General features: G+C 34.6%; 1 protein-coding gene and 1 pseudogene across 1 annotated transcript; both read left to right on the forward strand.

Moving 5' to 3' along the window:
- The first annotated feature begins 286 nt into the window (after nt 1–286).
- On the forward strand, nt 287–15,793 carry LOC147499198 (protein BONZAI 3-like). Its single transcript, XM_086560992.1, has 17 exons — nt 287–621; nt 4,687–4,986; nt 8,267–8,314; nt 8,419–8,567; nt 8,655–8,703; nt 9,323–9,379; nt 9,661–9,840; nt 9,936–10,070; nt 10,421–10,482; nt 10,591–10,690; nt 10,764–10,878; nt 10,979–11,055; nt 12,013–12,147; nt 12,661–12,825; nt 12,907–13,020; nt 14,023–14,119; nt 14,999–15,793. Exons 2-17 carry the CDS (start codon nt 4,801–4,803, stop codon nt 15,118–15,120), a joined length of 1,791 nt encoding a protein of 596 aa, XP_086417118.1. The 5' UTR covers nt 287–621; nt 4,687–4,800; the 3' UTR covers nt 15,121–15,793.
- A 3,020-nt stretch (nt 15,794–18,813) lies between these two features.
- On the forward strand, nt 18,814–23,355 carry LOC147499199 (putative pentatricopeptide repeat-containing protein At5g40405 pseudogene; annotated as a pseudogene).
- Nucleotides 23,356–25,946: the final 2,591 nt, after the last annotated feature.

Below are 25,946 nucleotides of genomic sequence, written 5' to 3' on the forward strand. Positions count from 1 at the left end.
GCTCTATTTGCTTATTCAAACTGTTTAACCAACTGAAAATCATATAGTTGAGACTTGAGATATGATACTCTCAAAGTCTCAAGTAGTCAAGTATGGTAGAGTTCCACAGAAATTGTTGATATAATATTGCTAGTAGTTGCAAATATGCAATATCTTGATCCATTGATCATTAGATCTCTACGCGTTTTGAGCTTGTACAAGGTAAAGGTAGAGATTCCCAAGACTTTTGGGATAAGTCAATTTGGTGGTTAAAGCATAGGATTCCATTACCACCACATTCTGCGCTCACAAAGACTTGCGCAGGATATAACCAAAAAGTCTTTGTTACGTGATAGACTCATACAAGTCGTGACGTGCAAAAGACGTTGAAACATAAGCTATCTCTATATACTAAAAAAATCCTCAAACAAACATCAGTGTGTCTTCACTTGGGCAGCTACTTAGCAGCATCACTATAAACCACTCACTCAATTCCTCTTGTTACAACTGCACCTTTGTTTGTTCTCAGATATTGGATTTGTGCGAGTTAGAAGTGACTTGAGTTCTTATGTATCCGCTTCAATTTTCATCAATCACACTGGTTTTGTTGGAAAAGTCCACTCAAGAGGTTAGAGGTACGCGGTAAGTGTAACTTTGTATGGTAGCTAAAAACAGGAAAAAAGTTACTAGTGACTGCTGAATTGCTGATCGACTAACACAATTTTCATACTCAAAGTGTCAGAATGCGCTTGCATATCTTGTCACCAGGCAATACTTCTTTATAGCATCAATATACCATTTGTGGAAGTTCTTACTAGTAACTTATTAACAAGAAATGTAACTAGTAATCTAGTACATATTCTGGCTGCTACAATAGCTTCAATTATCGCATATAGGATAATATGTATCAATTATATTTGGCTTTGATTAGAGACTTTATGTCTTATTCAGAGGCTACTGTTATTCATGTCTATAGAGAAGCAAATGCAGTTGCTGATGTGCTAGCTAAATTAGCTAGAACAAATCAAAGGTCTGGTGATTTTCAAGCATTGAGTGAGGTGCCTAACAACATCAGATTTTTGTTATTGTTGGATAATTGTGGATTAGGGAACCTACACATCTTTTTTTTTTCCCTCAAATATTTTGCATATTATTTAAACTAAACGGGGCGCTGAAACACCCATCCAGTCGAAATAGAGATCTTTACAGATGATATCTGGAGGTCTACCATGCCAGCTCATGTGTCGAGCTAAAGAAATACCATGTTCTGTCAGTGTGTCTGTTGTAGCGTTTCCTTCTCTGTATATGTGGATGAGGGATATGTTTTCGAATAAGGAGAAAAGTTGACAAATATCCTCTATGATCCCAGCTGCCTCCCATGGACAATCCTTGTCTTCTCCCTTAACGCAATTGATCAAAGCCTGCGAGTCACTTTGGATATGTATGTGGGTGATGCTATAGGAGATAGCCAAATAGAGACCTAGTCTCATGGCCAAAGCTTCGGCAAGGAAGGATCTTCCGATAGGGGCATAATCTACTGATGCAGCAACGAAACCCCCGTCATAATTCCTTAATACACATCCCAAACCCGCAGGACCTAGATTTCCGTGACACGCGCCATCTGTGTTTAAAGTAATGTATGGAGCTAAATGAGGCTTCCAGCAGAGATGGATGAGTTGTTTCGGTCTCTTGGGTTTAAGGAGTAGTGTCTGGGCATCCATGTCCACCATGAGTGTGCCTTGAGGTGGCTTTTTTGTTCAAAAAGCATTTCATTTCTACTATTCCAAATGTTCCAGCAGATGATTGCGAAGAGTTCCATAACAAAGGGTATATCGCTCTGTTGATTTCTCAATAATTTTTGAGTCTTTGTTATCCATCTATGTGGTGTATCATTGAAGGGTGCGTGTGCAATTTGGGGGATTGGGATGTTTCTCCATATTGTCTGAGTAAAAGGGCATTCATGGAATAGGTGTTGTGAGGTATCTGGGTGGCTTTTATAGAAGATGCAGTCTGGATTAAAGTTTAAACCTATATTGAATAGGTTAGAGGATGAGTTTAGAGCATCAAGCGAAAGTTTCCACATGACTACTTTCACTTGCGGAGGACATCGTAGTTTCCAAATGATTCTCCAATCAAAGAGAGGGGTGTTGTGGTTGAAGTGTATTGCTTGATACCCCAATTTCACCATGTATTTCCCATTGATTGATAGAGTCCAAATTCTTTTGTTGGATTTTTCACTATGGGAAAGTGGAATGGAGATAATTTGTTTCGCAATTTCTTCCGCCCAATAGTGGTAGATGATGCTTGAGCGCCATTTCTTTGTGGTACTATCAATGAGGTCCGAGACGAAGAGCGGTTTGACAGTGGGATTGGAGTATATTGGAGTAGCGATACTTTCATTGCTTGGGATCCATCTCTCAGTGAAAAGGTTGATTGCTGATCCATTTCCTATTTCCCATCCCAATCCTTTAGTGAGGACTGTACGGGCCTTTAGGATGTCTCTCCAGACTCTAGAGTCAAGTGGTTTGGGACACACAGTCAAGAAATTTTGATTTCGCAAGTATTTTGTCATAACAATATCGGCCCATAGAGGCCTGTCACTTGCAATGACTTCCCAACCTGTTTTGGCTAGGAGGGCTAGATTTGTATGTTGAAGATTTCGGACTCCCAGACTGCCATTTAGCTTTGGTTTTTCGATCGTTTCCCAATTAACCGAGTGAACTTTTTTAGTGTTTACTTCATATCCCCATAGAAATGCACGCCGATGTATATCAATGGGGTGAGTAATCACTTCTGGTAGTTTAAAATCCCCCATCTGATGATTAGAAATTGCGGAGCAAACCGCGTTGATGAGTGTCAGTCTACCCGCTTGAGAGAGGGTAGATGCCTTCCATAACCTGAGTCTGTTTTGCAGTCTCAGAAGTAGCGGGCTGAAGGACTTGCTTGTTACTCTGCTGAGGCAAGTTGGGTGCGCTCCCCAGATAGATTGAAATTGGCTGCTGTGTTTTGATGTCAAAAACTGTGCGAGAGTTTTGCTTGAAATCTACCGTCGCATGAGGACTGAAGAGCAAATCAGATTTTTCAAAATTGATTTGATGACCTGATGCTTGACAAAACAGCTTCAAAGCCCCGACCATTTCATTAACTTCTTTGAGCTCATTATTACCAAAGAGTACAATATCATCTGCATATAGCAGGTGGTGTATCGAGGGGGCACCACGCCCAATAGAGATTCCCTTTATGAGCTTGGACTGTTGGATATGTAGGAGATGGGTGGATAGGACCTCCATGCCTAGAATGAAGAGGTACGGTGAAAGCGGATCACCTTGACGTATACCTCTCTTTAGATTGAAGTAGCCGCACGATTTTCCATTGACGATAATAGAGTAGGAGACAGACTGCACACAGAACATCACCATGTTGCACTAGTGTTCATTGAAACCAAATGAAGAAAGTGCTTTCCTTAGGAAATTCCAGCCAATACGATCATATGTTTTAGATATATCTATTTTTGCTCCCCATTTTTGTTTGCCTTTTTTGTTCTTGGTATTGATGTGGTGAAAAAATTCGTTGGCTATAAGAATGTTGTTATGGATGCACCGAGATGGGATGAAAGCGCTTTGGAAAGGTCCTATTATCTTATTCAGTAGTGGACGTAAACGATTCACTATAACTTTTGACAGAATTTTATAGGGCACATTACAAAGGATGATTGGGCGAAAATGAGTAGGCTGTTTAGGATTTTTTGTTTTTGGGATTAGGACGATGTTTGTGTGGTTAAGAGATTTTGTGAAATGGGCATTGATGTAGAATTGTTGAATGAAATTTGTGATGTCCCTTTCGATGATATCTCAGTAGGTATGAAAGAACTTTCCTGTAAATCCATCTGGCCCTGCGGATTTGTTCGCTCCAATCTGAAAACCTACGCATCTAGTCACTAGATAATTGTAGTTGTTTTTCTTCTTTGTTAATTGATACTAGGAGAGTCATATAATTAGGGTTAGGAGATAAAGTGTTGAAGAAGAAGGATGGATGCGCAAGATTAATTAAGGGTAAGAAGTGATCAACCCACAAAACCAATTAGTTCATCTCTTTATACTAAATTTAACTTTGGTGACAAGTTTTCCTTATACACCAAAACAACAACTACCACACTTATAATATTGTGGGACACTATATACGTCAACATTCTTCATACATAATAATTCATCAACTCATGTCTTACAGTGTTCATGATTACGAATGAAATTTTGGAATTCCACCAAATATTTCAGTTTTTCAAAAAAACGGAATTCTAAATATAGAGTCGAAATATTGATTATTCTGAAATCAATTGAAATTCCGAATATGATAGGGGTTAAAATGTGATAAATTTTGGTTTTTAGATTTGTCGGAATCCTGAGAATTCCAAAATCCCAAACTATGGTTTTCCAAAACTTAGTCAACTGTGACATCTACAAGAATCGGCCATAAATTAGTCAAAGAATCTAACTCAAGAATCTTTCTACTAATTTAATCTTAGTAACACCCAAAGAAATTGACAAAAATAAAAATAAACTGTTTTATTTTATTTTATTAATTCATTTATTTTTTTATTTCTCCACCAAAGTTGTTCTCAAAGCACCATCACCTCTACAATTTAAGTGCTAACGCGTTTAAGTCTGGCTAACGCGTTTTGAGCAATTAGTGCCTTACTTGACTTCACAGTTCACTACAACTCTACAAGACCAACTATAGCGTCTCCATCAGTTCAAAAAGAATACACTGACTGGAAAGTGGAAACTTGGTGAGAAAAGAGGAAGTGGGCAAAATATTTGTGAGATGGGTGGATGCGTGTCGTCTGATGTTGAAGGAGGTCAACAAGCAGTAGGAGGAGGAGGGGCCCAGCCCTACAACCCCACTACAACTATGAACACTGTTGTTGTTGATCGTGGAACAGCAAGTGATGATGCTGTTGATTACTTCTACAAATCACATGGTCTACTGCCTGTCTTCACTCAACTAGAGGTACATAACAATGCATTAATTACATCTTTCTTGTTTCTCACAGTGTTCACTATTGAGGCTCTATATATCTTACCAGTTGATTAGTCAAGCCATATAGTAGGCACCCATTACTCCATTAGTTCTTTACATTACACTTTTAGGACCACAAACGAATTAGGGGCACCCTTATCTCTTCCTTGCCACCGCCAGCTTTCTCTCATTCTCTCACATCCTCCAAAATGACCAAACAACCCAAGATAAGGGGTCCATCCCTGGTGTTGGAAGACATTATATTATTATATAGTATAAGATGGATTCTTATACGGTGTAAAATTGTGACAAAAAATTTTTATTTTCAAATCTTTTGCCTGTTAGAGGACAAAATTTATTAATATTTTATGGTAGCAGGTACTACAAATTACAGACTATAAAGGAAAAACCAACAAACAACTATAGGGTAGCTAACTACTTGGGCCATATGGTGTGTTTTTTTGTAGTTCTTAATTACTTTAAAATCCTACTTAGTTGTTAATAGGAATCCTCATTTTTAAAAGTTATTAGGCTTTGTACTTGTAGTTCACCTTGACCTACCTAGGTTGTTTTAAATGAAGCTAAGGTATACGTTTACCTAGCCAAAAAGAAAATAAAAGTGTACATTTGCCTATGAAAAGGTCATTAGAGAGATAGTGATGTGAACTAAGATCGGCAGAAAAACAATCTTGTAACAATTCACTCAATAAAATAATTGTTTAATAAAACTCACTTTGAACTAATATTCTTTCAACATAAACTTAATAACAACTAAGCCAAATAACTAATGGAGGCGAAATATCTATTTATACTAAACTCTAATCTTCTCAAACCTAACCTAAGCCGAATGGGTTGGGCTTGGGCCAATATAGTCTAAAACATAAAAACAATTAAAATACTAAATTACTCTCGCACTCAGTGTTAACATCATTCTCCCCGGCTGAAAACAATTCGACCTCGAATTTCTGAATAACAGACAACTTTAAGCAAATTCACGAACTTTAGGAAATCAACCTACTCTCTAGCTTAAAGGATTCCTACTATAAAATTTTCCTTTGTTGGAGCTTCCCTTACTAAAAATCAGTAACCCACAACATGGTCTTCCACACAGATTATGAAAACAATGACTAAAAGATGTACCAAAATGTTGCAGTACCAAAGGCTCATCTTGAAAGCAGGTAATGGGAGTTTCTTTAAAGAAATCCAAACCTGCACTCGTGCTAATCCAAAAATCAAATCACTTCGTTTGTCACAAAGATTCACAAAATTTCTCCAATTCGGATATTCATACTCAATCAAAAGAGGCTCATCTTCGTACTTATTAAATAATGGTGGGGCATCCCAATCAACATCAAATATTTTTTCATAGCAACTAGGGCCATAAATGTGACAAATTTTGTAAGGGAAAACACTTTCCCTCTGTCTGAATCGAAATTGTATATCGATTAATGGGAGAGAAGACTAGGGATACCTGCTTCTGTCAAACCATTGCACTTAGCAACGACGTGTTCTTTATGTTAGTTAACAACATGGGTGGAACAATACCATTGAATCTGTGACATTTTCACAAATGGATTCTTCTACAACAATACAATGGGACAGTGTTTTGAGCGACTGATGGAAAGGGGCAGCGCCCATTCCTGTGAGCAATGCATCAATTTCGCCACTTGCTTATGTTGAGCAATTTAATTGACAATACTATAAATTATATTTGCCGAATTGCCTTTTAGCTTATGGCACTGAAGCTTTCCAATTTGCTTTCTTTACCATAGTTGTAAAAAAAAAAAAAAAAAAAAAAAAACTCATTATCAATAAAATTTCCACTTGTTTGAAAAAAAAAGTTTAGAAGAATTAATGGAGAAGCTAATACAAAGGAATAATTTTCTCTACAAAATAAAAAAAAAAAAAAAGCATTGTTTCATTTCGTTCAATTTCGACACTTTTTGTTTCTTGGCACAACAGTTTGTTGAGCTCATTAAGAGATTGCAAAAAATTATGGACTGAAACGTAATGACAGTTAGTTCTAACGAGTTTGTATTTAGGAGGATAAAATTTGCCATTCAGAAAGGATTTGAGGCGCAGCTTGTTGCACGCTTGTCTTAATTATATATAAAACTCGTTATCAATAAAATTTTCACTTAAAAAAATAGCCTGAAAACCATTACTGTGAATAGTGTCTCGTGAACAGTAATTGATGAACAATATCCGATGTAAAAATTGAATCTTGTACGGAGGGAATTTTTTTTTTGCTAAAATTGCTGGCTCTTAATAATATTTTGATGTGAACTAAGATCGGCGGAAAAACTATCTTATAACAATTCACTCAATAAAATAATTATTTAATAAAATTCACTTTGAATTAATATTCTTTCAACATAAACTGAATAACAACTTAACCAAAGAACTAATGGAGGCGCAATATCTATTTATACTGAACCCTACCCTCCTCAAAACCTAACCTAAGTTGAATGGGTTGGGTTTGGGCTAATATAGCCTTAAACATAAAAACAATGAAAATACTAAATTATCATTGCACTCTATGTGCGTGACACAAAAGACACTCAATTTGGCAAGGTGTGTATCATTTGAGATTGGTTTGGAAATCACCCTAGTAAATTTTCTAAATTTCGTAATTTATTCGTGTTATTCGTTAGAAGTTGGCGGCCTTAAATGTCAACAGGCCATAATTGCCATGCATGGAATGGCCCTAGGTATAATAAATTTGGGCAGCCAACTCAAAACCAATTGGCGATGTGTGGGGTGACCCCAAGAATTTTATAGTATTATGCGAGGCTTTAGACTCTGATGTGGGATTATAAATCCCAACACTAGGAACTTATACATGGATTAGCTAGACTTAAAATCTCGATATGGAACAGTTGATCTCAATGGTATGTTTGAAATCTAAATGAATAGTGCATTGCTTGAACTTATATGTAAACTAAAAGAAATGGAAGGACTGGTCCAGCTGGTGAGAACTATGCTGCAGTACTTCTCAGGTCTTGTTTCTTATACTTGATTTGGGTTTCCCTTGTATGACTGTAGAAACAATGTCTACTGGTGCTCTTCACGGAGCCTCCTCTTGAGGACGTAAATCAGCATTTGAATGAGGATATAGTGTATTGTGCTTAATTTTACTGCTATATCTGGACCTAACTAATGTAATGATCTGATTTATATCCTACTCATGTTCTTGGGAAAAATATTCCCATGTACAGTTAGTTTTTACCTTCAAAAAACACTTATTGATACTTGGAAATATGTAATCTAGCTATCACTGTCTGCCTCAAAGTTACGTGACCGGGACATCCTTTCCAAGGTATACTTTTCCAAATGAATTCACTTTGTTCTTATGTCTCTTGTCATGGTGTTGTTAGTTTATATTGTTTTCTATACTTTTTGTTTATCTCACTGTTGTTGCAGAGTGATCCAATGGCAGTAGGGTATGTAAAGAAAATAAATGGAGCTCTCGAGGAAATCGGTCGTACTGAAGTAATAATGAACACATTAAGTCCTGTTTGGATTGGAAAGTTTTCTATTGCTTATCATTTTGAGATTGTACAGCCATTGGTGTAAGCTTCTCGTTGTTGGTTAATTCATTTAATTTTCAGTCTTTCGGATTCATACTATATTTATTTATTATGTTTTTTGTTTTTTAGGTTCCATGTGTATGATATTGACACTAAATATCATAATTTGCCTGTGAAGGTAATTTGCAGTTTTGTATTTTTGTTATCCATGCATATAGCTGCTCACATATACTAAAAGAATAATTAGATATTGGAAATCATTTGGACGAGATACTTGTTTCTTACTGTTTTCTGCCGTATGCTCTTTGACTTTTTAAGGGAAAAGTAATACATGATTAAAAGAACAGTAGTGCTATAATGCGTTCTAAAGATTTCTGTACTTGTATGATGTGAGCTGCTGTGGAAATTCTGTCTAGACTTGGAGCACTTACTGTTCTCTGTCCAATTGGTTGTTTCTTAAGATTTCATTTCCTTATCTTTCTAAGTATAATCTATCTTTAAAATAAAATCTCTTCAGTGGAAGGATGTATGCCACATAATTGTAAATGAATGGTTATTAGCATAAGGTTATATACCTAGAGTATCTTTTTTAATAATCTTGTGCCATTAAGCACCTCCTTAAGTTATTTTTATATATGAGGGCTTCAGTCGTTACATGGCTTCAATCGTTACATGTACTATTGGTGTTTGAAGAGTAGTGCGGAATGAATCTGCAAAGTCTTGTGAAAAGTAATGATCAGAGATTTGCCAGTTACACTTGAGGTGGAAATACTCATGAAAATTTTCAATTGTTGCAGATGTTGAACTTGAAAGAGCAAGAATTTCTTGGAGAGGCTAGTTGTGTTCTCTCAGAGGTAATTCCAATAATTATATAGGCTGGTTTAAGGGGAATTTGACGATAGTGTTGGCCATTTTACCGACAAGTTTCTTACATCGAAGAATTGGTACAAGTAATACATGTATATTGGTTAAGGTGTGCATAATGAATTCTTATTTAGTTTACAAGATCTGTATCTATTCGAGCGTACAAATCATTTGGGAGTTGGGACATGAGATGATACGGAGTCATCTCATGTTAATCATTCCTAGAGTTCTGTTTTTCACACTGTTCTTTTTCTTTCTTTTCTTCTGGCAGATTGTTACTAAACATAGTAAAACTTTAACACTCGGACTTCAAAGAAAAGACGGTCGTGGTGTTGTGATAGATCTAGGGTCTCTTAATATCCATGCAGAGGAATCAATATCTTCACGAAAAGCTTTTGAGATGATATTTCGCTGTACCCATTTGGAAAGCAAGGACCACTTTTCTAAAAGTGTAAGCATCTTTTTGAAAACAATTATCTATTGTGGGATTATTTCATTATTGTTGGAATTGAGTTTTAAAATATGATTTTTCTGTTTTTTTTTCAGGACCCTTTTCTACGAATTTCTAAAATATGTGAGGCTGGCAATGTTATTCCTGTCTGTAAAACAGAAGTGGTGCAGAACAACTCGAATCCAAGTTGGAAGCCAATATGCCTTACCATGCAGCAAATTGGAGGCAAGGCAAGTTTGTCTCCTTGTTGTCCTTTTATTCTATAGGACTCTATACAGTCTACACTGTATGTAGAGAAGAGACTAAAGCTTAGATGTTCTGGACTTTGGAATGTCAAATAGCAGTTTAAGGCAATAGATAAGGGTACTCACTACTCAGTATGCACCCTCGTGCAATAACAAAAGATTGTCTTTCTTTCATTAGCATGGATGTAACACTGGTTCACCATGTCAGAGCTGCAAGCCGCATCAGCTTTTGTGTTAATATTCTCACTACTCATATGTTGAAATGTTTTTTCTTTTGGAATGGGATAATCACTACTGCTGAAATGTTTTTTTTTTTTTTTTTTTTTTTGGAACAGGGTAATCCTCTGGTGATAGAATGTTTTGATTTTGATAGCAGTGGGAGTCATGGATTCATAGGGTAACCCATGCATTTTCTTCTCTCTTGGACAACTTCTTAAATGTTCAAATGATTGTTATCTTCTTTCTGAGGCCTAAATCTCTACTTACATATGTTTTTTTATATCAGAAAACTTCAGAAATCAGTGTCAGACTTGGAAATTCTTTCTCAAGAAAGAGTTGGAGCAAATTTTGAGAAACCGTCTTCTGCGTTGCACGGCCATATGAAGGTACTTGTGTTAAATTTAAATAAGAATTTTTAAGTAATATTAGATGAAGTTGCACCTAATCAAGCTTCTACAGACGCTGAAGAGTCAGCTTTTTGTAGATGGGTTTGGGGAGAAATCGTTGTATAGTTTTCTGGACTATATTTCGAGTGGGTTTGAGCTTAACTTTATTGTTGCTGTAGATTTCACAGGTAAAAGACTCCTCTAGTTAAGGACTTTTTGATGTGTAAATGGTTCATTTGTATATAAAATTGTATAGTTAATTCACTGAATCTTTCCTTATATATCCAGCTTCAAATGGAAATCCTCGACTTCCAGATTCTCTACATTACATAGATCCTTCTGGAAGATTGAATGCTTACCAACAGGTGAAATTGGCTTTGTTTATCTTATACAATGGGAAAATAAACAAATTGATAACATGTTGATTTACCGTAATCTTTGTTTTGGTTTCAATTAATTGAAAGCATAATTGGTCAGACCTACAGGAACTGGTGAAGGAGAGTTGCTCATTGACAACATCCATTTCTCTTGGGGAGAACTAATGTAGGAGAATTTTTTTTCTTCTTTTTGACACATTGAATCCTAATTTGTCTTTTCCGACTGAAACTATTAAAATGCCTTCCTAGATGGAACCATAAATTCTTTTGATATTCTTCCAAACTAAAAAACCTCACCTCAAAGTGTTATAGTTGTTATATCATGCAAACTGTGAAAATGAAGTGTTATAGTACTCTCTCTCTCTCTCTCTCTTATTTTGAAGATTCTTTATTCCCCAAAAAGAGTTTTAGACAGGAATGTGTTGAGTAACTCATTTGACGCAAAGAAATGCTAGGGCATTGTCTGCAAACCCTGCAAAAGAGAAATGACAGATAGAAGAGATTTTTTTTCTTTTTTCTTGAGTACATGCATTAGAAAAATCTCATACATTTGTGCACGTATTGCTCAAAGGAAAAGACAATGAATGATTAGGTTTGAGCTTGAGAAATAACGAAGAAAATGGCGTAAAAACATTTCCAGCCTCACCCCGCGCCTAGGTTTTCTTCTTTTTCAATCTATTTATCTATATCATTCTGAATAATTTCGTCTTAGAAGACCACTTGCTTCCTTAATTTCCTGTTTCTTAAGACACCAATAGATTGTTCTATGTTTTCTGTTTTGATATACTATCACTATTAGTTTTAAGTTTCAATCTTTGGACTACATTTGCCTGGTTGCTTCTTATGAACCCTAAAGTTATTGATATGTTCTGCATTTAGGCTTGTGTTTAAGCGTTTGTCAAGATTTTAATGAATCTAGCCGGATTTATGTTTTCTTTTACGTAGGCAATATACGAGGTTGGAGAGGTTATACAATTTTATGATTCTGACAAGCGCTTCCCTGCATGGGGTTTTGGAGGGAGGACAGAAGGTGTTGTATCTCATTGCTTTAACTTGAGTGGAAGTTTAACTGAACCTGAGGTAGTTTGTGGTCTGTTATTCTTCCCGTTGTTACCTGTCATTATATGTGGAGTTGGTCATTGTTCATTTTATCTTTGTTGTTTCGATTCAAATACCACTTCAACGTAGGCATAGTGCTAAGACAAGGCTGAAGAGGCTTATGTTGGCTTTAGCGAGTTAGTAGATAGCTTAGACTAAAGTGTTTTCTTTCAGAAAATATTCTTTTTGTACCCAACAAGGTTTCATATATGTGTAAATTATTTTATCTACACTACTACTGCTTATATCATCATCTTGTTGAAGAATGAAGACCCTGTATGGATATTATCTTAGTGTCTCATGTATATCACATCCATATTTTTTTTTGAAAAAATAAAATAAAATCGTTGATTGAGGGACTAGTGAATTTGGTTTTTTTCCTTGTCTGTGTGACGTTCTCTTATACTTAATCACCTTGACATCTCTTTTTTTTTTTCTTAGACATGACTTGTGTTTAATTGCTTACTTCTTATTTTGTTTAGTTTTTACCTTCAGGTTGATGGAGTTAATGGTATTATGTCTGCCTATTCAAGTGCCCTGCATCATGTGTCTCTCGCCGGCCCCACTTTGTTTGGCCAAGTAATTAATAAAGCTGCACAAATAGCAAGCCAATCCCTATCATATAACCAAAGCAAGTATAATGTCTTGCTCATCATCACGGTATAGAGTGGAACATACTCCATTGAGTCTCACTCAGTTAACTTCATTATCTTTTAGCTAAAGAAGTAATCACTTTTCCAGGATGGAGTACTTACAGATCTTCAGGAAACAAAAGATGCTCTGGTTAAAGCATCTGATTTACCCTTATCTATACTTATCGTTGGAGTGGGAGGTGCTGATTTTAAAGAAATGGAGGTAAGGACTTGTATCAAAATCTTGACTCTCCTATATGCAGTTTCTGGTTCTTTTAGAAGGGATGTTTGGCTGCCAGACTTATCTGACCTTCTTGCAAACAAGATGTTACTGAAATGCCAATTTTTTTTTGCTCGGTAAATTTTTTTCCTGATCATTAATAAGTCAAAATAGGCTGAGATAACCTACAATAAAATAGAAAAGCAAACAACCAAGCTACTAAAGACCAATCACAACATATCCAAACGTAGCAATTGGTCCCATCTAAACACGAATTGCTCAAAATGACAATTTCTAAACTCCCTAAACACCTTAGACCACTGCTATAAGAGGGCTTTGATAGACATAATGGTCTCTCCATAGTAGTTATGGTTCCTTCAAAATGTCTTCTATTCCGCTCAAGCCATATATCCCACAGAATTGCAAAAGGTGGAAGATTCCATAGCCGATTACCAAACAAAGTGAAAGGTCCAGTAGTCCATGAACCGAACGAACTCACCACCCAGCTGGGACACACCCAAGACAATCTAGACTCCAATTTCCGTGAAAAAGGACACCCCACATTTATGAGATCTGGAGATGATGAATTATGAATAATATTGCTAAACCTGCTTTTGGTTCTAAAATGAAAATTATAGGATTTTATCAGCATTGAGGCTATGGCACCACCGATCCTGCCACTATTTTTTTACCCTCCTATGCACCTCTTGTTTACTTACTGTTTCATGTTTCCTGTGGAGTTCAAAGATGTTGATGCAAAAGCATTCCTGTACCAGATCTAATTGTCCTTGTCTCGTTATTTAAAATTGTGTGCAAAGAGGTCATCCAACCTTCCTTTTGAACTTGAAACATTGAAGGCAAAAGATTGTCATGTTGTTTGTGCTAACACTAGTGATTCTTCTGATATGTGGGTTTGCTGTTCTTTTTTATTTTAGTTATATACATATAAAACTGCATTTACTAAAGAATTGTTTGAGAATGACTGGTTTAAATTTTCGGTTGTAGATCCTAGATGCAGACAATGGGAAGCGTTTAGAGAGTTCAACTGGAAGAGTAGCCACTCGTGACATTGTACAGTTCGTGCCAATGCGTGAGGTGCATGGTTAGTGTTTCTTCTCTTTTCATCTTACTTTTCAATGCTAGGAGCTAAACTACTGAGATATTGTCAGTTATTATGCAAACAAAGTGATACTGTAAATAATGCCCTTTGTGCAACAATAGCACCATGAAGTTACAGTTCATAGATACTCAAATTCTTAGATTTGTAGTATCGTTGTCAATGACATTTACTGTTTAAAAAGCTTTCTAGGTCTGTGCTACTGTATTTCTTATGTGAAGCATCAAAGTGAAAGTCTCCATCGCTGCAAATGTGTGCTAGCTATATCCTCAGTTGTATCATACTCTTACACTTACCATTATCATTCAGTATAGAATCATCTTATTCTCCCATCTTCTGTGTAGGTGCCTGAATACTGTCTTACAAGCCCATTCATTGTCAAATTGAGAGATGTCAGACAATAGATCATTCGCAGTCTCCCAATAATTCGATCTAATTGATCTCTCACCTCAAAAATGTTATCCTTAATCTTCTCATTTGATAGTTTCATATATACTTGACCTCAAATGTCTCCGTATATATGATAACACGAAAAAGAAAAGGTTGATAGTTTCCTACTACCATGTATACATACTAACATACATCTCACCTAACTCTGTTGTCGTGTTCTCTACTTCAAATATTTTGTATATATTGATGGTAGTTCCACTTAATGGATTAATGGATTCTCACTTAATTTCGCCTCACTCTGTTGTATACATATTTTGTATACATCTCACCTCACTCTGTTGTATATATTAATGGATTCTCACTTAATTTCGCTTTATCCAGTTAATTGTTTGCTGTTCTGGTTATCTTTAGTGACTCATATTTGCTGTTCAATTCTTATAATAATATATACCAACTTAATCTCATTATGGGCAGGTGGACAGATCTCTGTTATTCAGGCTCTTTTGCAAGAGCTTCCTGGACAATTCTTAACATACATGCGAAGCAGGAATATCTTGCCACGCTTCGTAGATGAAGTCCATACTTCTGGTGTATAACATCCAGCTACAACCTTTGGACGGCATTGGAACTTGTCCCACATTACGATACATACATTCTTATGCCAGTCGAAGGTTTGTTGTCATATTTGACTTGGACAACAAAGGGATTGCACGCTTGGTTTTGTTGTGGTGTTGCGGGCAAAAACTGTCCTCAATTCCTATCAAATTCATAGGAAGCTTTCCAGATGCAGTATTTTGTTCGATGAAAATATTCAGGTACAATGTGTGAATATAATATGTCGAGCGCGTTATATGAACTCCACCTTATATGAATTCCACTATCAAAAATGGATTTATAAGATGAATTGAGGGCTGATTTTTGTGAAGATAGTCTTTTGGAGAATCTTTCTACAAAAAATCATCCCAAATGAAAATGGTTTAATCTTGTCAAAAGTTGTTTTAAAATTTGAAAAATCTAAACGTTGGATAATTTTATAATATTGTAAACAAATTTCGATACGTCTAGACATCTTTAAATGTGTTGATTTTTTCTAAGGATGATTATATTATGGGGAGAATATCTTTGCCAAAAATCAGCTTCTAATCAATTGTTTTTCATAGTGGAGTTTATTTGGAGTTCAAATAAGGAGCTGGATAATATGTACAGCTAACAACGTTCACTGACAATGTGTTCCAATGAAATAAATAAAGCGAAGTAGATTGGTTGCTAGTTTATGTCTGAATCACTAAATGTAATGCTTCAGCATGTTATGATTCAATTTTAACAACCAATAGACAATCTACTATCTATATACTAAAGCAGAGATCTTTAAAGGAGGATTTTCTCTCTCTTATGTGAAACTCTAATATGAGAGTTAGCCTTTTCTCTATCCTATGTGACATTTTAATATGAAAGATATCTCTACACTATATGATAGCCGGATCTTTAGGAGGAAAATTTCTCAACCGAACTGTGTATTTGTAATCTCTCTATTTTATGATTTTAGAACCACCTCCCTTAATTATTCTAATCAGCTCTTTCCTTTTTAAACAATTTACCAAAAACTCTCTCACTTTATTGAAATTAGAATTAGTTTCATATTATTTAAAATAATTTAGAAAACCTCATTCACGTCACTCAAATTATATTCAACCCCTCGATAGCCAGATCTTTAGGAGGAAAATTTCTCAACCGAACTGTATATTTGTAATATCTCTATTTTATGATTTTAGAACCACCTCCCTTAATTATTCTAATCAGCTCCTTCCTTTTTAAACAATTTACCAAAAACTCTCTCACTTTATTGAAATTAGAATTAGCTTCATATTATTTAAAATAATTTAGAAAACCTCATTCATGTCACTCAAATTATATTCAACCCTTCCTAATGTTTTTATATTATTTTTTAGATTATAACTAGAATTCAAAAAATCATACTATCAAAGAGATGTTAGAGCGACAGGTTTAAAGATTTGAAAAAACACCGATGCGTAGTACGGTTTGCATACTCGTTATTTTCTAATAGCCTATAATCCCACGTACAACCTCTTTGGACAGTTTGAGTGTATATCTAATTCTTATATTTAGAGAGTTTGAGTGTATTTCCAACTCTTATATATTTGATCAAATTAAAAAAAAAATTGATAAAAAATAGGTGATTTGTAGAAAGTAATTTCCTATTATGAATCAAACACTTTTAATGTTCCAATTTTTATATATTTGATCAAATAAAATAAATTACAAAAAATAGGTGATTTTTAGAAACAAATTCCCTATTACAAATCATACAATTTTAGTGTCTATAATAAAGTATCGACTTATTTCGAATATATCATTAACACTGCTTCAAAACATAGTTAAAAACAAATATATAAAAAATAACATCACAAAATATATATAATAGAAAAAAAAAAAAAAAAAAAACACAGCAAAGCAATAATGACAAATATTTTAAAATATATATAATATTGATTGAAACTAACGTAAAAAAACAATTAATGGGGAACTGAAAACTGGATGCAAATGCATCGAACTAACCTCAAATAATATTTAACGGGAAATCGAAAACTGGATGCAAATGCAAACATTAAACTAATCTTAAAAAATAATTAATAGAAAATCGGAATATGGATAGAACTGCATTAAACTAACCTCAAAGAATAATTAACAGAAAATTAAAACTTGGATGCAAATATATCAAACTAACATAAAAAAAATAATTGTTGGAAAATTAGAAACTAGATGCAAATGCATTGAACTAACTTTCAAAGATTAAATTAACAGAAGATCAGAAACTGGATGCAGGTGCATTGAACTAACTTCAAAGAAAAATTAATTATAAATTGGAAACATAATGCAAATGCGTGGAACTAATCTTAAAAAATAATTAACGAAAAATCAGAAACCGGATGCAACTGCCCTGAACTAATCTCAAAAAATAAATTGGATGCAAAACCTCAAGAAATAATTAACGGGAAATCAGAAACTGAATGCAAACTCATTGAACTAACCTCAAACAATAATTAACGGGAAATCGAAAACTAGATGAAAATGCAACTTTATCAAATAATAAACGAGAAATCAGAAACTGGATGCAAATGCATTAAACTAATATCATAGAATAATTAACGGAAAATCAGAAACTGGATGCAAATACATTGAACTGACCTCAAATAATATAACAATTAACAATAGGAAATTGGGAATTGGATGCAAATGTATTGAACTAACCGAAAAGAATAATTAATGAGAAATCAGAAACTAGATGCAATTACATTGAACTGATCTCAAAAAATAAATAACGAGAATTGGAAATTGGATGCAACTGCATTGAACTAACCTCAAAATATAAATAACGGAAAATCAGAAACTGAATGCAAATGCATTGAACTAACCTCAAAACATAGTTGAGTTATATATTGTGAGAATGTCTCGATAAGTATAGTTTTGCATTTAAAATGATATTTATCTTATCTCTTTCTGTATGATTAGGAACTCTTTGCTATTCAAATAGCTTCAATATATATGAACTTCGCCTTATTAGGCAATCTCACAAAACTTTAATCAAACTTCTATTATTAAACAACAAAATGAAGTTGAAGAGTTTTATCAAAGGTGAGTTTTTTTTAATGGAGAGTGAGGTTTTCACGTTATAAGAAATTTGGTTGAGTGATCAATATAATATTAATATATAATAGTTCTACATATTTGCAAATATTTTTCAGAATAATTAATATAACAACACCCGTTCGTAGATAATCTTTGAAGATTCCACATAGTGAGTCATGCATAATTTAAATAATAATTAACGGGAAATCGGGAACTGGATAATCTTCGATGATCCCATGCACATAGTAAATTAAACATAATTTACTTTTTATATCATGTTTGCAAGGACACTACAGATGGATCAGTAGAAGTTGGTATTATACACCACATTGGATAATTATAAGGAAATCGGAAACTTGATTCAAATACATAACTGAGCTAAAAAAGTAATTAACGGAAAATCGGAAATTTTATGCAAATTGCATTAAACTAACGACAGAGAGTAACTAACGGAAAATTAGAAATTGGATGCAAATCCTTGAAAAATATTTAATGGAAAATCGGAAACAATATGCAAATACATCAAAGAAACCTCAAATAATAATTAATGGGAACCCGAAAACTGGATGCAAATGCATTAAACTTAACTCAAAAAATAATTAATGTAAAAAAAAAAAATCAAACCGCATTGAAACTTCATAGAATAATTGGTGGGAAATGGAAACTAAATGCAAATGCATTGAAATAACCTCAAAGAATAGTTAACGGGAAATCAGAAACCGGATATAATTGTATCGAACTAACCTAAAAGCATAAATAATAAAAAACTAGATGCAGATGTATTGAACTAACCTTAAAGAGTTATTAATGGAAAATCAGAAACTGGATCTAAATGCAATAAACTAATCTAAAATGCTAATTAACGAAATATTAAAAAATGGATGAAACTGTACTAAACTAACCTAAATGAATAATTAACAGGAAATTATAAATTTGATGTAACTACATTGAACTAACCTCAAAAAATAATTAACGGGAAATCGGAAACTTGATGCAAATGCATTGAACTAGTCTCAAAGAACAATTAACATAAAATCGGAAATTGGATGCAACAGCATTGAACTAACCTCAAAGAATAATTAACGGAAAACCAAAAATTAGATGCAACTGAATTAAACTAAAATAAGATATTAACTAACGAGAAATCCGAAATTGGATGCAAATGCATTAAAATAACCTCAAAAAATAGTTAACTAGAAATCGGAAGTCGGATGTAACTGCATTGCACTGACTTCAAAGCATAAATGTCTACTTTTTTAGCCTCCTCACATGAGTAATTACAAGTAATTAGGAACCCAAAACAAAAGTGAGTTTATAAAAACATACTCTTACATGTATGCAAACTGTATAGAAATTGTAAACTATTAAACTAACCTAGAAAAACAATTAACAGGAAATCAGAAACTGGATGCAGATGTATTGAACTAACCTCAAAGAGTAATTAACAGGAGATTGGAATCTGGATGCAAATGCACTGAACTAATCTCAAATACTAATTAACGAAACATCGAAAACTAGATGCAACTATACTGAATTAAGCTTTTAATGAATAACTAACGGAAAATCATAAAGTGGATGCAATTGTACTGAACTAACATCAAATAATAATTAATAGAAAATCGGAAACTTGATGAAACTGCATTGAACTAACCTCAAAGAATAATTAATGAGAAACTGGATGCAACGTAATACATTAAACTAACTTCAAAGAATAATTAATGAAAAATCAGAAATTTGATGCAAATGCATTGAACTAATAATCCTAAAACATATTTGTATTATATGTAGGGGGAATAAATGTCTCGACAAATATAGTTTTGCATTTCAAGTAGTGTTTATTATAATTCTTTTATTGTGATTGAGAATGCCTTGCTATTCAAGTAACTTCAATATTATCTTCGCCACATTAGACATTCTCACAAAACTTCAATCAAACTTCTATTATTAAACCTAACAATAAAAAGAAGTCGATGAGTTTTATCAAGGTTTGATGCTTCATTTTTATAGAGAGTGGTGCAAAAAATTTAAATGAGTAATTAATATAATTTTCATATCTCATAGCTATGTATAGTTGCTAATATTTTTTAGAATAATTTAATATAACGGCACCCATTAGTAGGACACGTTCATGCGATAAATTTTTTCAAGTGGGAGTAGTGTATTCTTTGAGGATATGAAAACAATCAATCTGTTTTAGTGATTTGTACATATTAGTACGTAAGCCGAACGATGATGATTTACCACTAAATCACCATAAATCTAATAAAATTATTATACAAGCTAGATCGAGTTTAAGATAATTTCATTTGAAAATTACGGAATAATATTATAATCCACAAAGTGAAGAGGCTATCTCAATTTGATCATTTAGTTTCTAAGTACTTATGCACCATAATTAATCGTTGCTCATTAACGTATTTCGGTTTATTTTCAATAAAAATATATTATGATTCAAAAATTTGCCGTTAAATCACCATAAATATAATAAAACTATTATATAAGCTAGATCGAGTTTAAGATAATTCTATTTTAAAATTACGGCGACAAATTTTCAAATCATAATATATTTTTATTGAAAATAAACTGAAATACGTTAATGAGCAGCGATTATTGTGCATAAATACTTAGAAAGTGAATAGGCTATCTCAATTTGATCCCTTAGTTTCCAAGTACTTATGTACCATAATCGCTGCTCATTAATGTATTTCGGTTTATTTTCAATAAAAATATATTCTTATTCGAAAATTTGTGTGAGACATTTTGTAAAGCTTTTTCAGCACACAAAATATTTAATAAATCCCGGGCATATGCCTGGGTCCAAAATCTAGTACATTAGACTAAATCAAAGTCATACAATGTGATGTCTCCCCCTCTTCGACAAAATTTCTGACATACGTGACGAAAAATTACATATATTCTATGCCGATCTCAGATAATTAACAATCTCGATGAAGATCAAAACACCAAGTAGTGTTTAGATTTTATACCGAGTAATATTAGTTTGAGTTCATCTACCCCGAGGATATCCTCATAGGGACGCCAGCCATATTCTCTCTCTCTTCCTTTTTGTTTTTGATTTTTGGACCGTTGGATCTCGGATCCAACGGTCTCAGAACACTCATCCCTATAGGGATATCCTCGTGGTAGCCCAGATCTATTAGTTTCTTGGTCCCAATTTCCTATTAGACATATTAGCCCTTACGTAAATAAATAAAGTACCCCATTCTAACCGTATATTAAATTGGCAAATATGTCATTTCATATCCTTTTCAAACTATAACAGCAATAGGAATTTCTTTCTTCTCAAGTTACTTAAAACAAGAAGTAGAAAAAAAGAGAGGGAAATGAGTAGAAGCAATTTAATCAAACTCTTGCAATCTCCCTCCACAAACACAAAACAACTTAAACAACTTCATGCTCAGCTTTTACTCAAAACCCCACCACTCAAATCCTCATTTTACCTCTGCAACTCCATGCTTTTAGCTTATGCCAATTCAACTAACCCCACTGATGCATTTTCTTTCTTCATTACCCAAATGCACGAACACGTCCCTAATAAATTTACCTTTCAGTTCCTTTTAAAAGCTTGTTCGAAGCTAAGGCGGGTTCCGGTCATTGCCCAGGTTCATTTGATGGTTTTTAAGCTTGGGTTTAGTGGTTTTAGTAGTGTAATGAATTCTGTGCTTCATTGTTATGTGTTATGTGGTAGGATAAGGGAGGAGGGGAAGGTTTTGTTTGATGAAATGCCGGACCGAGATGTTGTTTCGTATAATTGTCTGATTAATGGGTATGCTGAAGTTGGTGATATGAGTTCTGCATTTCAGCTTTTTAAAAAAGTTGAGTGTCCTAGTGTGGTTACTTGGACGGCTATGGTAGTTGGGTTTTGTAGTAATGGGGATGTGATGTCGGGTAAACGGGTTTTTGAGGAGATGCCAGAAAGAGATTTGGTTTCTTGGAATGCCATGATATCTGGTTATGTGAAGAACAGGGTGCCAGTTGAGGCTTTGCAATTATTTTGTCAGATGCAGGCTGAGAACTTTAAACCGAATAGAGTTACTATTTCAACTATATTGTCGGCTTGTGCAAGTTTAGGGGCATTGGATACAGGGAAATGGATCCATGTTTTTATAAAGAAGAATGGTTTCCTTTTGGATTCGTTCTTGGGTTGTGCATTGATCGACATGTACTTGAAATGCGGGGTTGTGGAGCTCGCTCTAGAGGTATTCCGGCATTTAAAGGAGAAGAATACGTGTACTTGGAATGCTTTGGTTAATGGTTTGGCCCTGAATGGCCATGTAAAACAAGTCCTTGACGTGTTTAACGAAATGAGGATTGATAGAAGCGTTAGACCTGATGAGGTCACATTCGTTGGGGTTCTCCTAGCATGTAGTCATGGAGGGTTCATAGAGGAAGGTAGAAAGCATTTCTACTCCACTATGAAAGAGTATGGGATCACCTTCATGCTAGAGCACTATGCTTGTATGGTAGATCTTCTTGCTAGGGGTGGAATGTTGGAGGAAGCTCAAGACATCATCAAGGGTATGCATATTGCACCTGACATGGTAGTCTGGAGGGCTTTGCTTGGAGGTTGTAGAATCCACAAGAATGTTGAATTGGCAGAACAGATCATTTCAAACATGGAAACTCCTGGAAGTGGAGACTATGTGCTTCTTTCTAATTTATATTCTTCACTACGAAGATGGGAAGATGTGGAGAAGGTGAGGGATATTATGAAGGAGAAGGGGATTGAGAAAATGCCTGGTTGTAGTTCAATCCAGATTGATAACATGATCCATGAGTTCATCTCTGGGGATAAGTCTCACCCTAGATATGTAGTGATTTGTGAAAAGTTGGCGGTGGTGGAGAAGAGGATAAATGCCGATGGATATAAGGCAGAGACATCTGTAATTTTGTATGATATAGATGAAGAAGAAAAGGAACAGTCTCTAGGACATCACAGTGAGAAGTTGGCCATAGGGTAAGCACGCCCCAGAGCACAACACTTCGCATTGTAAAGAACCTTCGTGTTTGTACAGATTGTCATAATGCGTCTAAGTTGATATCAAAAATATGTGACAGGGAAATTGTTGTTCGTGACAGGATCAGGTTCCACGATTTCAAAGATGGAGCTTGTTCTTGTAATGATTATTGGTAAATATAAGTAATACGTTTTCTTTTGCTAATCTAGTTGTCTATCTTAGCCAAATTTAATTCGAAAAGGAATTCAGTTTTTGATGGAGTTCTTCAAATCCAAAGCAGTGATTTTTCTCAAATGTCCAATTAGTTTGTTTATTTTCTGATGGACCAAGGTTTTCTCTCAAACTAATGTAGTAATGCATACCAGGCAAGTACTTAAGGATTTAAATAGTGAAGATAACTTATTCCTGTAGCCAAAATTGTCTCTGTACGTGTGTGTAAGTTGAAGACCTATTTCAATTAAAATCCAAGGTTATTGTATCATCAGTCAATTTTTTCTACTAAGTTTTGGAGCAAATTGTGTATTGTCTAGCGCTGTATTTGTTACTGCGTACTATGACTACTATCTGTTTTACAGTCTGGAAGTCTCAAGCCTTGTTAGCAATTCTCCGAATAATTTGCGAATTCAATTTTTGAAGGCCTAAACGTTTAATACTTCAACACTTTTCAATAATTCGGAATAATTCAAGATTTTTTCACTATAAACGTATAAAACACGAATCTCCGAATTATTCAAAAATTTATTTCAAAAATACTTCATAAAAAAAAAAAAAAAAAAAAAAAAAAAAAAAACAAAATTTTGTTGGGATGAGTAGCATGAAGAGACATAAATAAAAAAAAAAATATAGATTAAAAGAGAGATTAGAAATAGACCATGCTTTAAAAACTTTTGTACATTTGTGAAGGGTATTTAGTATGGATGTGTTGCTTCTAATTCTTATTTTTTCTTGTAGTTTGCAAATCTATATTCTAAAAGAGATGAGTATATAGAAAAGAGAAAAAGGTGTTAGAGAAAAAAATGATTAATGTTTGGGTGAGTCAAATACTAGACTCTAGCTGACTCACTACTTAATTTTGATTTCCAATGAATCTATTAATATATCTGTACACTCCAACAAATCAGGAAAATACTTGATAAGAGTTGGACTCTGTACTCTTTCATTCAGTTCTCGTTAGATAAGTAGAGAGAATCTCTTAACTCAGTTGTAATCTCCTATTCCTATTTAAATACCTCTAAATCAATAAAGGAAAGATATATTTGAGGAACTTAACTTACGTGTATTCACATGGTATCAGAGCAACAATTTTATTCAAGTTAAAACACTTTTTTTTCTAGCTTCCTCCCTATTTACTTTGTTCAATGGATGTACCACCAACTCCTGGAACACCAGAGTCTAATGCAACTCAGGTTTCCTCAAATGGTCCTTTTTTTGTGCATCACTTAGACAATCCATCCACTGTGTTGGTTGCTACTTCTTTATCAGGTGACAATTACAACACATGGATTCGTGCCATAACTATGGCCTTACAAGCGAAGAACAAATTTGGTTTTGTTAATGGTACGATTGACAAACCAACTGATGCTGCTGAAATTCTTCAATGGCAAAGATGTAATGATCTTGTTTCCTGCTGGATACTCAATTCTGTGAATCCTGAAATTTGTGGAAGCATTGCATACTCTGAATCTGCAAGAGAAATCTGGAAGGACCTTGCGGAACGCTACTCTCAATCAAATGCTCCATTAGTCTTTCAACTCAAGGAATATATTAAAGACACAAAGCAAGATGACCTGTCTATCTCTGCTTATTTTACCGAGCTCAAGTCCTTGTGGAATGAACTTGATTCTCTCGCTATAATTCAGCCATGTACTTGTGGTTATGGCAAGCTTCTTGCAGTTCAAATCCTTGACGATCGAGCAATGAAATTTCTTCAAGGTCTCCATGATAGGTACAAACCACTTCGCAGCCAAATACTTCTCATGGAGCCCTTTCCTGCCATTACCAAGATTTACTCTCTTGTTCGTCAAGAAGAAAAACAGCAAGAGATACATTCTTTTTCATCTCCTATTCCAGAAGCAGCTGCACTTGCTGCAAAGCCCGCGTATCGTGGAAACCATTTCAATTGTGGCAATAAAAAACCACGTTTTCATTGCGATCATTGTGGAAGAGATAACCACGCTATAGATCGTTGTTTCAAGCTCCATGGCTATCCTCCAAAGAAATCTGATGTACACCAGAACGCAACAAAGAACAAAGAACAAGAAATGGTCACAACTCCTAGCGTCACTAAGGAACAGTATAACAAATTTCTTGCCATGCTTTCTTCAGGTAGTGCAGATTTCAATGCAAATCTAGCAGGTATTGCCCTTACCGTTTCCACCAATTCAGTGTGGATTATTGATACAGGAGCCTCTAATCACATGTGTTATAGTTTATCACTTTTTTCCTCTTACAAACCATGTCCACATCCTTTTTCCGTTGGTCTTCCTGATGGCTCAAATGCATTTGTAACTCATGTTGGTACTGTACAGTTGTCCCAATTCATTAAACTTGAAAATGTTTTCTTTATTTCATCTTTCAAGTTTAACCTTTTATCAGTCAGCCAACTTACCAAATCAAATGATTGTTTATTAACATTTTTTCCTCACGAATGTGTTTTTCAGGACCAATCAACGAAGAGGACGATTGGGAAGGGTAACATTCATGAAGGGTTGTATTATTTTCAAGCGACTTCAGCAATGGCCGTCATCAAACCACCTACCATTGATTTATGGCATTGGCGCCTTGGCCATGTTTCT

Source organism: Coptis chinensis, chromosome 5 (assembly GCF_015680905.1).
Source record: "Coptis chinensis isolate HL-2020 chromosome 5, ASM1568090v1, whole genome shotgun sequence".
Lineage (NCBI taxonomy): Eukaryota > Viridiplantae > Streptophyta > Magnoliopsida > Ranunculales > Ranunculaceae > Coptis > Coptis chinensis.

Excerpts from the sequence above, each read along its gene's own strand:
- LOC147499198 (XM_086560992.1), top strand. The coding sequence starts at position 4,801 with ATGGGTGGATGCGTGTCGTCTGATGTTGAAGGAGGTCAACAAGCAGTA. Across the intron at positions 10,483-10,590 it reads GGGAGTCATGGATTCATAGG|AAAACTTCAGAAATCAGTGT; the intron begins GTAACCCATGCA and ends TTTTTATATCAG. Across the intron at positions 11,056-12,012 it reads GATTGAATGCTTACCAACAG|GCAATATACGAGGTTGGAGA; the intron begins GTGAAATTGGCT and ends TCTTTTACGTAG.